The sequence below is a fragment of the Myiozetetes cayanensis genome, unplaced genomic scaffold (genome assembly GCF_022539395.1).
Source record: "Myiozetetes cayanensis isolate MyiCay16 unplaced genomic scaffold, myiCay2020 scf12, whole genome shotgun sequence".
Taxonomy (NCBI): domain Eukaryota; kingdom Metazoa; phylum Chordata; class Aves; order Passeriformes; family Tyrannidae; genus Myiozetetes; species Myiozetetes cayanensis.
The window spans coordinates 11,405,753-11,423,133 of NW_026086826.1; the positions used below are offsets into that span (position 1 = coordinate 11,405,753).

Sequence of the window (17,381 nt, forward strand, 5' to 3'; positions counted from 1 at the left end):
GAAGAATTGTCAGGCTAATACAGAAGAACTAGGAAAAAATCTAAAAAGTCCTAGATCAAAATGCTGTGCTTTCATTCTAGCCCCTGTCCTGTGAGGATTGTTCTATGAAACAGCAATACATGACAATTTGTGAGATTATAAAACATTGTTGCTCTCTGTTTTCTCCTAAATGAGCAAAACAGTGGAAAAAAACAGCTCATGATTGTGCAAACGAGTCCTTGAATTATTTAGTATGTTGCCATGGTGGTCGGTTTGCTGGTGTTTTCTCACGTTGTTCTCATGGCCATGAAGATGCTCATAAAGTTTCAGTTTTGTAATGGAACAGATATTTTATGTATAGCCTGGAAACATTTTTTCCAATTTTATTTGTATTTGAAGGATGGGAGGCTCCGAACAGGAGATCACATCCTACAGATTGGAGGGACCAATGTGCAAGGAATGACCAGTGAGCAAGTTGCCCAAGTGCTGAGAAACTGTGGGAATTCTGTTAGGATGATCGTTGCAAGGGACCCCAAGTGTGAAGTCATGGAGGCTCCACCAGCTCCTGTGAGCTGGCCAGTCAGCACATTACCTTCCCTTCAAAATGGAAATGTAAGTACCTGCTGCTCCCTTACAACATTTTTAAGTATATTTGTGGCTTGTGATCAGAAAGGAAGGAGAGAACAGAGTGTTCTTGAGACCTAAAGTACTTCTCTCTTGAGTTTCCAGGTATCATGTGCTTGTATTTAAGTGGTCATTATTATAGCCCTGCCTTCTATAATTTTTCCCTTTTTCCTGTATGTTATTAATACCTATAATCTTGGGATTGGAATGACCAGCTTTACAGAATTTATTTCAGAGTGGGTAATTTAATTACCAAGACCATAAACATTATCGATAAGTGGTACTTTTAGTTCTCCTTAGCTCATTAAATTTTTGCTAATCAATCATTTGTAAGTGGATTTAAAACTGGACTCTGAATTTCCCTACTCTGAAATCCAGAGCGCCACGGCCACACCAGAATTATTCAGCACAATCATCTTTTTATGAAACATAAGTGTAATGTTTTCATAGTCTACGCTACTGTCTGTGATGGAAATATATCTAAAAATTTTGAAACTTGTTTTAGCAAATCTTATCATGGTCATATCAAAGTCTCTTGTTTTTGAAGTCATTCTTTTCAGTTTTGAGTAATTAAAATCAACAAATGCTACACTAAGTGTACAGTAGGTCTCGAAACATAAACAAAGCTGTGCTTGTGTACCATCTGCTGCTACTGTGCTGCTTAGATTTAGGTGTAGAATCTGAGTAGCCTTTTCTTTCTTGTTTAGTTTCTTGAATGTGAGTGAAGAGAGCTAATTTTTTTTAAGCACCGTTTTTAAAGGTCAGAGTAGAAGTCATATTACTATAAATGCACCTTCTTGCTTGCTGGGCAGCCCGTAGCTTTGTGTCTTGCATTTCTGGAAAACTGAAGCTGCCAGTTGAGTATTGTGGGTCTTTCTCAAGCTCCTCTTCTCCCAAGAGGGGTCGGTGTAGTGTGAAATCTGAGTGGGAGAGAGATGGGAGGAGGGGATTTTTGTACGTAAGGTTGGAATCTTAAAGGTGGCTTTGTCCAATACTCTGACAAAAGGCTTTCCAAGAGAATCAGCCTTGTTACGAGGCATTTCTTTTCTGACTGGATCATATTTTCCAAGGCCCATATTAGGGAAAAAATAACATGGTCCTAGTTTTGTTTCCTCTACAAAGTACTATTTTTCTCTCTTCGTGTTGTCACCAATCATCCCCAAGCACTGTAGATGCTGCAACCTTTCTACAATGTTATTTCTTCTGGATGTATTTTCAGTGTCCTCCTTATGCATCCTATGTAGTCTAGAGGGGAAAAAATAGTTTTGCAATTTTATCTACTTCTTTTTGAGTGTCATCTCTTGTTTTCTGAACTAAATAGTGCCTTCCTATGTAGATTTGAAGAAACTCCTTTTCCTGGTGTTGGGAGAGATTTGCTGGAGACAAGAATAGTGGCTAAACTGAATGTATTTATTAATTTAATGTTGATTTCAATGATTCACCTTTCCATTTTTGTCTGATTTACAATAGAAATTTTCTCTCTAATTTCTCTCTGATTTCTGAGTACTTTCACTAGCTGTGAGCTATGGAATAGAAAATATTTTCCTTTTTTTTGCACACTAGCACAAAGGCATTTTTAATAGATCGTTGGTTATTTTCAGTTTTATATTAATATTTGATTTTCTTTAAATTTCCTTTAGTAGAAAATAACTGAGGCTACTTACGTCTGTGCATGGGCCAAGAAAACAGACTTCTATCTGTACTCTTCTAGATACTGACAGCAATGTTAGCAGCCTACTTGAGCTGACTGTACTTAGGACTTTGCACTTTGATTTTTCCAGACTTCCTTTTAATGTTTTGCATTAGAGCACTGGCTCTGAGGAGCTTTTGATTGTCAAAACAGCAGGACTCTCAAGGCCATAGCTCCATTTCAGGTGTTTCTATAGGCTTGTCTACTCTATAGATAAGTGACGGGCATCAAAACTTATCTTCATCTCTATCAGCCTCTTACAGGAGTAAGGGAGTTGGGAGGCATTTAATGAGCTTAATGACTGTGCTAGTGGAGGGAGGTGTGTGTGATAACGAGATAGCTGTCCATCGATTTCTCTTTCACTGAAAAGTGGAATATGGCTATAACTCCGCCCTGCTTTTAATATGGGTCTGTCCAAAGCTGATACTTGACAAGCATTTGATTAAACTTATCTTTTTCACTCCCTTAAGAAATGTTTTCCAGTTTTTCAGTCTGTTTTTTGCTGTTGGCAGTGACAGTATCCCCTCTTGATTTCATCACTTTAGCAGACGTTACTCTCATCATCTTCTTTTTGATCTCATTGGGCTGTACATTCAGTAGTAATCTGATTACTGAAAACAAACAACTCTATGTATTTTAATTTATCCCTTGCAATCCCAGATTTACGTGCTTGATTGTTTTTCTCTTTGGTCTCACCAGTGTCTTTACTGTTCCCTGTTTGAAGTCTTGTCTTGCAGTTTAGATTTTTACTGGTCAGAGGGGAATTGCACAGACATTCTGAGGCAGCTTTGTAGGGACTTTACAAATGAATTTACATTGCATTTACAAAGGAATACTCTCCCTTCCTCTGATAGGTCTTAAAAATGATTTTACCTGAGTGCAAAATAATGAGGGTTTTACTTCCCATTTCCATGGACAACCTGGAGGCTTCTGGTTCTCCTTTGCAGCTTGATGGTGCTCAAACCTGAGCAGGATCATAGCAAACATCAGGAGTCACATTTTAAAGGGAGAGAGAAATTCTGAGGGCATTCAGAGTTTTTGTTATCTTGAGGGATTGATTGGGAAATTTGTTGTTACCAAGTGGAATCCAAAGGGAAATGGCCCCTGAGGAGTCTGATGAAAACCTTTCAATAAAGTGTTTATATTATACCTCTGACAGGTATGTGGAGAAGGTATTGGGAAAGAATTTAAAAAGCAAACAAAGACTTTGGTGACACTTTATTTTCAGCAAATCTTGGTTATGTCTCTCTTACAATTCCTCCTAAAATAGGAAAATCAATATCACTGCTCACTTCTGAAGATTTTAATTAACCTGCAATATTGTAATGGTACTGGGAAATTACAATTTTTTTTTAAACTGTGTTGTGCTTTATTTATAGGATAATATCAACCTTTTTGATACCTATGATGTTGAACTTGTAAAAAAGAATGGGCAAAGCCTGGGAATAACAATTGTTGGATATGCTGGCACGTGTGATGTAGGTGAGTTCTACAGAATGTAGTAAGTCTAGGACAGGGGCTTCTCAAATATGGGGAAAATGGATAGCTCCTACCTTTGCTAGGATATGGGGACATGAAATCAGCTGTTTTTTTCCACTAAATCCTCTTTAAATTAGAGCTGTTCACTTGTCTTTCAGATACTGGTTGCACAAATGGTAATATCTTTAAAATTGACCCAACTGAATGTCTGGTTTTACACAAAGGGGTAGTGCTTTTTATTCCTCTCCTTCCTTGTGGGAGTCAAGGAAGTATTTTGGGAACATGGTGCAGCTGGGGTTGCTCTCAAACGCTCTCTGTTCCCAGGAGATCCTCTTGTGTTGCCAGGCAGGAATCCCAGGCCAGTGCAGGGGGCCAGAGAGGGGCACATGCCAGGCAGTGGGAAAAGCTGAATTTGAAGCACTGGTGGAGAGGTTTTGTTGAGCATGGACAAACCATGTTGGGCAGATGTCTGAGTAAGGTCAGTGTCCAGAAAAGGATGGATGAAGTGTGAAGATTCGCTAGAATTAAAGATTAGCATTTCCTATTTAGCTTGAGTTTGTGGAAGTGTTAGTGTTCCAGGGTTTTTTACTGTTTGTTTTGGGTTTATTTCCTTGTTCTAATTAGAATTAATAATCAAACGTCAGGCATGACAAAGGACGGCTTTTCTGATTTCCATGTTTCTCTTTTTTTTTTTTTTAAAAAGAAAAATCCTTCTTCATTAAGATTTAAATACTAAATTCTTTGGCTGTAAGATGATTGAAGTCCTGATCAAAGTCCTTAAGCACGTACTTTACTTTTAGCTTAGTTAGTCCTATTGAAATCAAATGCAGCATGGATTTAAGTGATTGTGGTTTAAAGCCTGGGTAAGCACAAGGATGAATCCGTGGAGGAGGCAGCCTTTTGTGAGCCATTTTAAGGGAAGAATTTTGAGGTCAGTGTACAGGTGGTTGTGTAAGTGCTGGTTTTTCTACCAGAGATCCTCAGTCATTTTGTTTCAAGTTGTGTGAGTGGTAACATTGGTGCTTTACAGAAAATATTGGTACTTTACAGAATCACCCCTTTATGGACAGAAGAAAGTATGTGAAAAGGGCTGGAATTAAAAATATCAATCAGAAAAGAAACAATTAGGTTAATGCAGTGACTTCTTTCTGTCTTCCCCAACAGAACCTTCAGGGATTTTTGTGAAAAATATAATACCTGGTAGTGCTGCTGACCACAATGGCCAAATTCATGTCCATGACAAAATTGTTGCTGTAAGTAAAATACTCTTCTTACATACTGCTGTAGAACTAGTACATTACATTACACATCTTCACTGCTAAAAGAACAACGTAGTAGAGACTTCCAAAAATTAATTAAACCTCCTCTGCTTTGAAGAAGAAATAATTTGGTGGTTTGTATTTGTTTAGGTAGATTTGTGACAGAAATGAGCTTTGGCTTGCTGTGGTTAAAGTATCATTTTATATTCAAAGAAGTAGTAAATAGTAGTTAAATATGAAAGAGGCAGGCATTTGGATTAAAGTGTTTCAGAGTGGAGAATCTTGGCTTTTGGCCTGCAGTATAGATGAGCAGCATTAACTTCCAATTGAATTGCATGTGATTTGAGGATGGTTAAGATTTTGCAAGATGTGGCACGTTGTTTGTGGTCCTTAATGGCTGTGGAGTGTGGATGCAATCAAAATGTTAATGGTCACAAATTAGGTTTAAAATCCCAAGCTTTATGTGTAGAAAAATAGGGAAAAAAGTTGAATAACAGTGAATTGAATAATAGCCAATTTTGCATTCACAGTACAAACAGGAATGAATTATACAGTCTTTTTGTTTTAAGAGATAATATTTATGGAGATATGAGTTTAAATTACTTATAAAGTATGTGCTATGCCAGACCTTCTAAAGTCAGCTTCTCCTTTGTGAGAGCAAAAATTGATACAACATTTTATCTTCAGGAAAAGCTCCTATTGATGCATGATCTAACAGTCAGGTGAACAGAGTATTTTGGGTGTAAATTAAAATACCTGAAAATGTAAGAATTGGGCTGTTCAGAATGGATTGAATGAACAGATGTGTATATAGACTTGTGTGGGGCATGTTAGAAATCTGTGGGAAAACTAACAGTGATAATGAACTGAACAGAGTTCCAAGCTGACTGCTCTGCTGGGGAGCTTCAATCCACAATCCTTGTCAAGCTGGTTTTTGTAAACAAAAAAACCAGGAAAATCTGTGCATACGTGTATCAGATTAGTAAATTCTGTTTTGTGGTTGCCCCATGAAGACAAGAAATTACTGTTTTGTTTCCTTTTAAAATGCATTTTGAAAATATTATCTCATTAGTAAAATGTAACTGATTTAATGAGATTGTTTTGCAAATACTGCTGTCTTGGGAGAATAACCCTATAATTCCTGCACAAAATAATATGGCTGATGCTTACAGTGCGTGGTGCTACCTACATAACCTAAGAATGGAACACAATTGCTATTATTTGATACAATTTTCTTGTTTTAGGTTGATGGAATTAATATCCAGGATTATACCAACCAAGAAGTGGTAGAGGTATTGAGGAACACAGGACAGACTGTACGTCTTACTTTACTTAGAAGGAAACCTTCCTCTACTATTTCTTCAGAAAGACCCTCAGATAGAGGTAATCCTTTTTTTTTTTCCTTTTTTCTAGCAACTGATTTTATTTTTCACTCAATTTACAGTTACCTCATTTAACAGTTTAGGACTAGATACCACATGATCCTAGATTTTGTAAAAGCACGCTGTAGAAAATGAGATACTTAAGAAGAAATGGAAAGACACAAAAATAAGAAATTCAGGAAAATTGAGTGCAAAACTCCTGTGTAGCTACCCTTTCCTCCCCTAGAATTAATGAGTTAGGGTTACTACTTCCTATATTTTGCAGCATATGATTTGTTTTTTCTTTCATTTGTTCTCACAGTGCAGCCAACTGTTCCAATGTTTGTGTCCCCTGGAGCTGTAGGGACTGAAATTAGTGTGGACACTAAGAATGAGGGAAAACAAGAACAGAAGGATAATCTTCAAAGTGAAAAGCAGCAGACTCTACATAAAGCAGGTAGACAGGATATCTTGCAGTGTCTTTTCTGAGCCTTGGAACTGTTTTTAATTAATTTTCAATACTGATGGACTGTCAATGCTTATTCCGTCTTCAGCTTTTGCCTTGTAATGGTGTTTATTCAGTTCCCTCAGAAGTAAAACTCTACCTGTGCATCTATCAACGCTCCCACCCCACCCTGTCCCCAGAATGTGCATTCTGTGTCATCATGGGGATCACTGTGAAGATACTGGATCACATCAACCCCTGCAGATATTCACCTCTGCTTATAACTGGCTGCCAAGCCCTTCATTAATGCTGTCTTTGATCCCTGTGCTCCATCTGGTTTTCAGATTATTTAACCTGTGTTTCCTCAGTTTCCAAATAGGAATGCTGATGTAAATGGTGTCAAAAGCTTCAGTAAAGATGAAGTGTGTTATGCCTTCATCCACATTGCTGTCTTGCAGTCGTATTGGTCACTTATTTGACAAATCTATACTGACTGTTCCTGGTTTGTCTTCTTTTCATTTATGTCTTTGGAAGTGGATTCCAAGAAGTATCTCATGATCTTGGGGCCTATAAGTCTCTGGATCTTCCTCTTGCATAAAATTTGCCCTTTTCCAGTCAATAGTAATCCCCTTTGTTTTGGGAGGGTTTTTTTAAGGTTATAGACAGTGGAGGTGCAGCCCTTTCAGTATTTTGGAATGGATCTCATAGACTCTATAGAGTTCAGTGACTCTCCAGCTCAGTGATTCCTCTTTCTAGTTCTGATCTTACTCTGATGACCTGAGGTGTCCTGCCAGCAGTCTTCCGAGAGAGATTTGTTCATCCTCCTCTGCTGTCAGGGCCCTGAACCACAATGCTGGGTGAGCAGCATGAGGAGATGGAACTCCTGAGAGTTCATATTTATTTCCTGATCCAGTGTTATCTCACTCATATCCATCTTAAAAATTGGACTCAATGATCTTAGAAGTCTTTTCCAACCTGATTTATTCTGAGATCTTCTTGCCCTCACGGGCCTTAGACTCCTGCAGAATATTTTCACAATATTCTTCTGGTTTCCTATACAACATCCTTAATGCCAATTTGTTGCGGTTTCCTCTTTTGGCACTGCAGTAACTTCATCAGAACTTGTGTCTTAGGCATAAAGACCCTATAGCTGGAGTTCAGACTAGGCATGTTTTTAACAGCAAAGGCAAATGGAGAGTGGGGGCAGGTCACAAAGACATGGATTGCTTTGGGTTTTAGCTGACTTTGGAATCAAGGTTGGAGGTCTTTCCAGAAGGCATGCTTCAATTCCCCTGCAGATTTCTGGGCTCTTCTACAGGAACTTTTGGGTGAATTTATACAGCTTGTGTTGAAGTCAGCATAAATTATCCTTATGCCTTGTAGTTTCTAAAATATGTAGATGTAATAGAGGATTCTAAATTACGGCTGTCAATGAATAACAATTTTGCTATGATTGTTGAAGATCTGTCAGTATTAAAGACAACCTGGAAACGAGAGAAATGTAGCAGTTCCTATATTCCATTCTGTTTTACTTTTCTGTCCAAGCCTTGTAACCAGACATCCTTTGTTGTGACTTTTGCATGTTCCCAGAAATAGGAAGCCAGAACAGAGGCGGATGAGTAGCTGAGAGTTGAGGTTATCAAAGCATTGTTTTAGCTGTATGAATAGGAAAACACATACTGATTTTTAGTTACAATGGACTGATAACTTCAGGGCTGAGTAGTAGGATGTATTTAGGGGCAGAAGAGCCAAAAGGATTTAGACTTGCTGTGGCAGAGGCTGGAAAAGAGCAACACATGCTGTCCTGTATCACTTACCTAGTATTTTTTTACTCTGGAACTTCCTATGAATAAAGTATTTTCTTTTTCTACTGAAGTGAACAATATCTCTGTAATCAGCTCCTGGCCACTGGTGGTTGGGTTATCACAGGCTGTGGGTGTCTGTTCTGATGCAAAGAGAACTCTCTGAGGGATTTGTTACCCAATATCTTGTGCTGTGCAAATACGGTGTATCAGTGCTGGGATCAGCTTACGCTGGAAACTAAAATTTTTTTTTACCTGGCTTGAAGGTAACAAACTCTGTAGTCTCGAGGTGTGTTGGACACATAGTGGTTCCTTGCAGGGGCAGCGTGGTAGAGCTGCATTTCATTTCCTAGAGCATGATGTAGCAACTATACTCGGAGATTATCCTATTCTCCCATGTATCCGAGCTCCTCTTACCTTGTAGAATTCAGGATGATGTGTTTGTGTGCAGTGTGTCTTGGAATACCAGAATTTAAACAGTGAAGATGTTGTTTGTAGTTGGATACAGCCCCTGATGCCATCAGCTGTGCTTGTGCTCCGTGGCCAGCAGGAAAATGCCACGGGCAAGGCTTTGGAACTGAGTAATGAATCAGGAGAATTCAGTGCAATGGGAAGCAAGTCCCATTGCTCAATTAAGCTGTGGTTTTCACTCTGAAAAACTTTCAGGTACAATGTTTTGCAAAAGCTTTATGCAATTGTAAAGGGCATGTGTCTCTGTTAAAAAGTTGAAACATTTAAGTTGCAAATTTTAGTCCTGCAGAAATACGATGTATAAGATTTCACCTCAGAATAGAATTTAATGACCAAGTTTCAATTCCAAAGATAGGTGCTTATTTTGGACGTGGTGATGGGCACTTCATTATAATGGTGCTAAAGTAAATACTGCTAATTTAAGGCTCTGACTAAACTCTGGAAATGCTTTTAGAAGTTTAATGTAAAAGGTATGTTTTATAAAATGCGTATTACTTCCCTCAAGCCCAGTTGTGTGAAATTCTTATTAAATTATGTTTCCTGGGGAGGTATTAAATAGTAATTCTGACCAGGTAAAACCATGCTTAAGCCATTCTGTTACAAAGGCAATATGGTTTAGGATGCAACATGCACGAGGCCTGAAACTCTGTGCTAGCAGCATAGAAGCAATTAACTCAATTAACAGGGCTGCAGACTGGGCAGAACTGCTTTCTCTTGCCTTGCAGGAGTACTTGGAACCTGGATACACAATGATGTGAGTCAGGAGCTTGAAGGTATCGGGAAAAAGATCCAGCAGTAGGGCAGGTAAAGATAGGGCATTAGTAAGTTTGTCAAACCATGAGGAAATTACAAGAAGAAAATATCCCAATTTTCACCAGAAAATATTATTTTTGCCATGCATTTTTGGTTTATTCTTGATGCTTGCTAATTAGAAATGAAAGACTGTATGGAAGTGCAGGCAGGACAGACTAAATACACTGAAAACTGCTAATGAAAGCTGTCCCTGGGAAGTGGTGGTGTGGTTTTGTTTTCTGAGGCCTTGCACATTTTAAGAAGACATGGTACATATGTCAGGTCATGAGAAATTCAGCTGGATGAGAGACTAGAAAGAAACTTCCTATTAGCTGCCATGTGGAAAAAGCTGTTTGGGGAAAATGGAACATTGTAAGTGAATTGAGTGATACCATTGGAATTGAATATATTCAATCCAAATCCCTTCAGCTAACATTTCCACAGTTCTGAGGAAGTTATGAGCAAAGACTTCAAAGTGTGTTTGAAAGAAAGAAAGAAAAGGGAAAACTTCAAATGAAGACGTGCATCAGCACCTGCTCTGAACAACTCATAGATTTTGGTAATGTGTTTTGGAAGTGACAAAAAAATCTGTATTCAGCCAGCTGAACACAGCTTACCCTGTGAACTTTGAGCTTGACCCTGAGATTCATTACTCCTGGTGAACCTTAAAATCTATATTTGGCTGCACTGGGGATTGCAGGTGCTTAGGTCCTGTGTGTTCACGCTGTTGTAACTTTGTAATAGCAGAAAGACACACTAAGGAATTTTTGTCCCTATGTATTTCTGCAAATAGAAACAGTGGAAGAATGCACTGGTGTTCTGGTTTTGCTACAGTTGGGAAGGAAAGATAGTGATCAACCTGTGCTTGATAACAAGGCTCACATTAGAAACTTTAATAATTTGCAATGAGGGAAAGAATTTCAGGACAATTTGCCTGCCTTTTTTTTTTAAGGAGATAACTTATTTCAGAGAGAATTGTGGCCTGTACTTACAAACTCAAGTTTTTAATCATGGTGGGGTGACTGTTTGGTAGCAGAAAATAGCTATCGGCTTTGCTGGAATTCTGGAATATCTCTATCTCTTTGAGCCTATAGGTTAAAGATGCTCTTGATATTTCCAAGTGAAATCTCAGTTGCTGGGCTCTGAGGAATGTGGTTTCTCAGTGCAGATCACACAGAATTTACCCCTCTGGCATGACTGAAAGTGAGCAGAAGAGATACAGTGATAGGTTCTGTTGTTGTAGAAGTTAACTTATATCTTTATTTTTAATGAGTGGAAAGCATCAAATTTATAAAATGAAGTAGTGAGGATTGTATAGCAAGGCTTTGTCTTTGCTGTGTACAAAGGTGTTGAAAGCAGAGGCAGCTTGGCATGTCATTTGTGTGGGCTTTTGCTGGTAGACTTCAAACTTCCCCCCTTGAGGTGTTTTACTCAGTGGTTTGTGTGTAAAATGTGAGCTTGTGATTTACATTCCAAATTTCAGTGTGACACATCAGCAATACTGAGTGGTCTGTGCCTTGTCTAGACATCTGACAAACTACTGCAGTCATTCAGGGGGGAAAAAAACCAGATTTTGGTAATTCAGCCCCCAGTTGCTGCTGCTGTAGCTGCTGGATGGAATTTGCTGTGGAGTTTGATTCTTACCAGTTACACATTGCTCTGGCCTGGAACTTTATATGTGAGCTGAGCTTCTGGATGAGGTCAAACGCAGGGCAGCCAGTCATTTTCTGCTGTCTAGCTCTGTCAAATTGTCTTACATGACTGTAATACTGCCTTGGTTGCATAAGTAAGAAAGCTGAAAAGATATAAATGTCAAGATAGCCAAGTTCCCACGGAAGACTGGTTTAGAACTGGAGCTTATATTAAAGCTCATGTTACTTACTGGCCTAATTAAAGTAGACAAGCCTTTATACCTGCCAAATGTATAAATAAAGTCTGTGCCTGCATTGTGCTGACACAGCCCCTCGATAACAGCAATATCTTGTCAGGTGTTTTACTTCTTAAAGGGGTTCATTTGGGTGGGAGATGATGTTTCCCTGGAGTGGCAAAGGGTTTTTGTAGCAGCAAATTATGAAGTCGTGTGAAATTTGTTTTTGCAGCCTGAAAGAATGATTTATTTACAGTACTGTATGGTACAGAACTCACATCTCGTCATCAAGCATCACCTCTTCTGCTTCTCAGCTGAATAAATCACACGTTAGCAGGAGCTGACATTTTGCATTGTTTTCCTAAGAAAGACATTTTTGATTTGTACTGTTTGATAGACTCAGCTTAATGCACTTTCCTTTTGGGGATTATTCCCTCTAATCTTTTACTTACACTGAATTTTTATTGAAGTATTTAGAAGTAAATGTACTTCTGAATGTACGAAATGCTTGTAAATTTAATACTCACTTTCATATTTAGGAAGAGTCCCACTCCCTCCAGCACATGAACTAAAATCCAAGTGGGAAAACCTGCTGGGACCAGAATACGAAGTTATGGTATGTTATATTTCAATAAACTACATCATGAATGTTATTTCTTTAAATTACAGATCTGTGAGCTTAGTATTACAGGCTGTTTATGAACAGTTTAGTGTTTGGAACAGATCAGTTACATCAAATTTTCTTTCCTGTGACATCAAGGTTGTAATATATGTTATAATGAGTTAGGGGTTTTGTTGTTCTTTTATTTGATTTTGTTTATATAGATACTGTTCTTATACTACACAGGAACAGTAATTTAAGAAAATCAACTGTCCTTTTAAATCTACATCATAGCAGCCACTTAAAATATGTGGCATTTTTATTATTTCATTCATGATCTATTTGTTCTGTTGTGCACTGGGAAAAGAAAGGCTCAGGATAGAGCTCCTGTTTTCACAAGAATCTTACAGTTTTATCTGAAGAATGAAAGAATGATTTTCAAACATGCTGGGAAAATAGGAAATTATTCTCAGTAGTGTAACTTTGTGGTGCCAGTGACTATTAGGTATTTCTTCACTTTGTATTAAACAATTGCCAAGCAAAAGATTGTTTTGATGAATTGTCATGAGGAGTTGATGGAAATTGTAATTCACTTTTGCTTTTCAGTGCTGGGTGAGCCAGTAAGTAGAGATAAAAGACTTCAGCCAGTGTTCTTCCCGAAGCTTTAAAAAATTCTCACCACCACCAAGAAAATGCCCTGTTTGTCTTTGCAATGCTTGTCCAGTTGATTTAGAGACACTTATTTTTACTACTTGGAGTAGCCATCGTTCCAGTCACTCGCTGGAAGATTTAAAGTAGCTTTAAGAATTGCCTTGAGAAACTCGCTTCTCTTCTTTTCCATTAGCACTCCTTTAAGATCTGAGGTTCGTGTAAGATTATGTACATGATGCAATAAATCTGTTTGGCTGCCCACTTCAGCTGCTTGGTATTCCCATCCTTACATTTCAAGAGGCTGGTATTACTTCCCTTAGCACCATCACACTTCCCACAGAGGACGAAAACCTGCTTAGCTAGTGAAACAGGCCATTTCTAATTCTTCTTCGGCTGCTGCCAGTGAAATGTCGGAAGTGAAAATGGTAATGACTGGGCCTTTTAAATAACAGAAGGAAACTCTTGTGGCACCCCATTTTGAAAGTCGTCACGTGATTCTTGTTTCCTGTACCTACCTCTGCTCTGGCTTGGTTGTGTTCAATAACAACATTCAGTTTGATTTCAGCCTGTGACACACTGGCCCCTGTGTCACACCATTTTCACTCCTACACGCAGCTCCCAGAAACTCACCCTAAAGGTGCCTACAGTATTCTCTCAGAGAATTTATTTTCAGAGGAAATAGATGTTTGAAGAGAGGGTTTGGTGCCCCTCATGACTTCTATGTTGCTGATCCTTTGTGGTAGCAATGGAAGGAACTGAAATCCTGGGCAAGGATGTGTGACCGGGCAGTGTTTGTGGCCAGGTACTGCATGAGCAGTCAAACTGAGGAGGTATCAGTCATAGATTCATTTAATTACAACTGGATAGACATGAATTGGATTCTGTCTGTTGGGAAAAACAACCTATATACTGGAAAACAAGATGCTGGAAGCCCTATTTAAAATTAATCCAAAAGAAAAATCTGAGGCTTAGTATTGTTTCATAGATACTTTGTCAAACTAGTTATTTCCAAAGGAAAATAATTATATTTATAAAATAAAATAAATAATTTTTTGTAAGGTTATGTATTTTCCAGGTCTAATAAGTGTAACTTTCCTGCCAAATGTTCTCCACTTCAGTGTCCCAAACTCCAACCCTGGGCCATAGGTTGGAACTAGATGATCTGTAGTGTCCCTTCCAACCCAAACCATTCTATGATTTTGCATCATCTTAGTGCATTCAAAATTGGAGTAAATAACATTTTAAGATTACTGATAACTCAGTTGTGTTAAGGAAGACCATCACAAGAAAACTGGTGGTGAACATAGTTATTTTATTCATATTAAAAAGAATGAAAATATACTGAAGGGATTTCCTGGCACTGTTTTAAATAATCCACTTTACAGTCAAATTTGGTAATTAAACTCATGTATTTCAAGCCATGTTAGAAACATGCTGCAAAAGATGGTGGGTTAGTCTAGATGTTAGATGGCTGCGGTATAGCCTGAGGTAATAACTTAAGCTGTAGTACTTTCAAATTCTGATTGGCAAGTCCATTTGGGTATTTGTATCAAACATAATGGCATTTTGTGCTTACACAGGATTACTGAACTTGACTAAAATTGGCATTTGGGCTTCGGGAATAGGATAATACTGGAGTCTGCTATTGGTGCATAATTACTACGTTCCTACTTGTAAATGTTCTGTGCCTGAAAGATTTTTCTAACATTTGTTTAAAATTATTTTACATCCGTGTGACTTTGTTTAAGGATAGTTTATTTTGCTCACGAGTTTTTTTTTGCCAGAATTCATGGTTCTGATAAAGTCTTTATTGTCCTGTTATTGAAAAATGTTCTGATGTCCAATTTTTAGGTTGTGAATGTGGATATGCCCATTACAGATGATTCAGAGCTCCAGAAGTACTCAAAGGTATGACTTACACGGTAGTTTCCTTCATGGCATATGTTGGCAGAGTAATCCTAGAAGGACATGACACAATTCCAGATACATTTCAGGAATTTGGTGGGTTTGTGGCTCTTATATTTTCCGAAAAAGGCTGCCAATATTCTGCTTGTCTTCTGGACTGATCCAATACCTTTTCTTAACATGGGCAAATGAACTTTTTAGTACAACCTCCCCCGCCCCCCTTCAGTACAGTTCAAATTGCCTTTGCCCCCGAAGAGCAGACTGGTTGTTTTTATTTGTGCAAACAGTTTGTAGAAGAGAAGTTATAGACACTTGAGCAGTAGTGCCAGCAGTGTCACCATGAAGACTTAATCATCTTACTGTGTGTTTAGTTCAGTTTGGTGAGGTCCTGAATCCTAAATGTGTTTAAATTGTGGTAGATAAGATTTGTACTTTATATATATATATATATATATATATTTCTCTTTTGGCAGCTATTACCCATCCACACTTTGAGATTAGGTGTTGAGCTTGACACGTTTGATGGACATCATTATATATCATCAATTGCTTCAGATGGTTCAGCTGCAACACTCGGTCTTCTGCAACTGGAGGATGAACTTCTGGAGGTAAAAAACAAAACAGGAACCCGCCCCAAAATAGAACCTGATGTATTTCCTGTTTGCTTGGCCTTCTTCAAAATGCTTGTATTAAATTCTAGTTTGGCTCTGTGTGTGCAATAGGAGTATTCCAGAGTTAGTTGTGGAAGCAGAATAGTGCTTTGGAATTCATATTAATTTTCTTTCTTGTTTCCTTCCTCCTTTCTGGACAAAATATCAGATTTTTGTGACCTCTTACTGACTTCATGTGAGGTTTTTTTTCTGGAATGTTTTAACACGAGTATCAAGAATTATAAGGGTGCAGATAATATTTGTGTTGAATTATTTGTAGTCCTGTAGCTCAATCATTTGCACAATTTGGCGCTAACTTTGTGGTGGATAACCTTTCTGAATATTTGTCGCTCCTTAAAAATTTACAACAGTCTTAGGAATAGTGGTTCCAGTTACACATTATAACTTGCTCACTGAGTGTTGAAACACATTTGTGTGTATGAGCAAGTACATCAGTTTGTTTAAATATGTATAAAGAAGTATTGGGGCAATTTTAAATTTATGGGAATCACACCAGACCTATTTGCTCAGGTAAAATAATTATTTGAAAATATTAAAATAATACCTATTTTGTGTGTGTGTGTGTATATGTGTATCTACCAGTATCCCAGCCTGCAAGAGAAAAGACATTAATATCCTATCGAATACCTGCTCTTTGTGGAATATTTGAACCTTTGTGGGATATTTGAACCTTTTTTAGTGGATGCAAAGAACATTTAATGGGTACAGAATTAGGCCTTTGGAAAGATTGATTTGTTAGGTGTACAACTATTTTGCTTTTATTTATTCACCTTTTAACATCAAAAATTCATACTGATATCACTAAGACCTAAAACATTTTCTTATGGCTTAATGGAGGAAATCTTGATTCCTGAAGGAAAGGATTAATGGAATGCTGGAAGTGTCATTTAAATTCCCTGGCCAGCAAACAAAAAATTATATACAAAAAGCAATAATGCAGTGCTGTAGAGTAACTTGGGAAACTTTAATTGCGTATATTTAAGAGTTTTACGTATTACTGTGTACTTACAATTAAGTTCACAGGTATGTCCAGACCTAGTGAGCATAAATTATTTTCTACTCTGTAGCTGGAAAAAAAACCCCAACAAAATAAAAATGTGCTCCGGGGCCAAAGCTTTATGTGCCAGGTTTAGCCCAGAGTATGTTTTTGCAGCCAAGTTATAAATCCCCTTAAGTAGGAGTTTGCAGTGGAAAAAGTGACAGCCCCATTCCCCAAACAATTAGCCCTACCTGGCCCTGATAGAGTTGGGATTAAAATATGATCAGCAAGGAATTTTTTTTTAATATATAGTGGGGTTGAATGTTGATTATTTTTAATGATGTGTTTGAATTATGACAGGAAGCATGATATTCCTCCCCTGACCTTAATTTTAGGTAATTTCATTGTGTTCCATTTTAGGAGTAAAGGCTTTGTGTCCTTCTGGTTTTGTTGTAAAATTTCACTCCTATTTGATGGCACAAGTCACTGGAGTGGGGTGGTGAGTGAATGGATGTAGGGCGCCTTGCCTGCTTAGAGGCTGATTTCTGGCAGTTGCCACAGCAGAAATGGGAGTCCCCATGTCTGCTGGGGAGTGCAGGGTAGCTCTTCCCCATCAGTCACAGGATGCTGAGAAGTGCTGGTAACTTTCCACCACACACTGCCACTCTCAATGCATTAAAAAATCCTTACGCGTAGATCCTTCTTCTTAAATAATTAACTAATGGATTAGTCTGATAGCTCAGCACTTGCTGTAATTCTTACAGAAAAAACCCAGAGCAGTTCGTCTTACCATGGTGGGGGCCGG

General features: G+C 38.1%; 1 protein-coding gene across 4 annotated transcripts in view; it reads left to right on the forward strand.

Moving 5' to 3' along the window:
- The window catches only part of PATJ (PATJ crumbs cell polarity complex component), a 148,993-nt gene that overhangs the window by 16,960 nt on the left and 114,652 nt on the right, over nt 1-17,381 (forward strand). For all 4 annotated transcript variants that reach the window (XM_050306309.1, XM_050306306.1, XM_050306308.1 and 1 more), the window contains 8 exons: nt 379-591; nt 3,673-3,775; nt 4,937-5,025; nt 6,276-6,414; nt 6,715-6,849; nt 12,309-12,385; nt 14,873-14,929; nt 15,400-15,534. In XM_050306309.1, the coding sequence (XP_050162266.1) occupies nt 379-591; nt 3,673-3,775; nt 4,937-5,025; nt 6,276-6,414; nt 6,715-6,849; nt 12,309-12,385; nt 14,873-14,929; nt 15,400-15,534 (948 nt within the window). The remainder of the gene's footprint in view (nt 1-378; nt 592-3,672; nt 3,776-4,936; nt 5,026-6,275; nt 6,415-6,714; nt 6,850-12,308; nt 12,386-14,872; nt 14,930-15,399; nt 15,535-17,381) is intronic.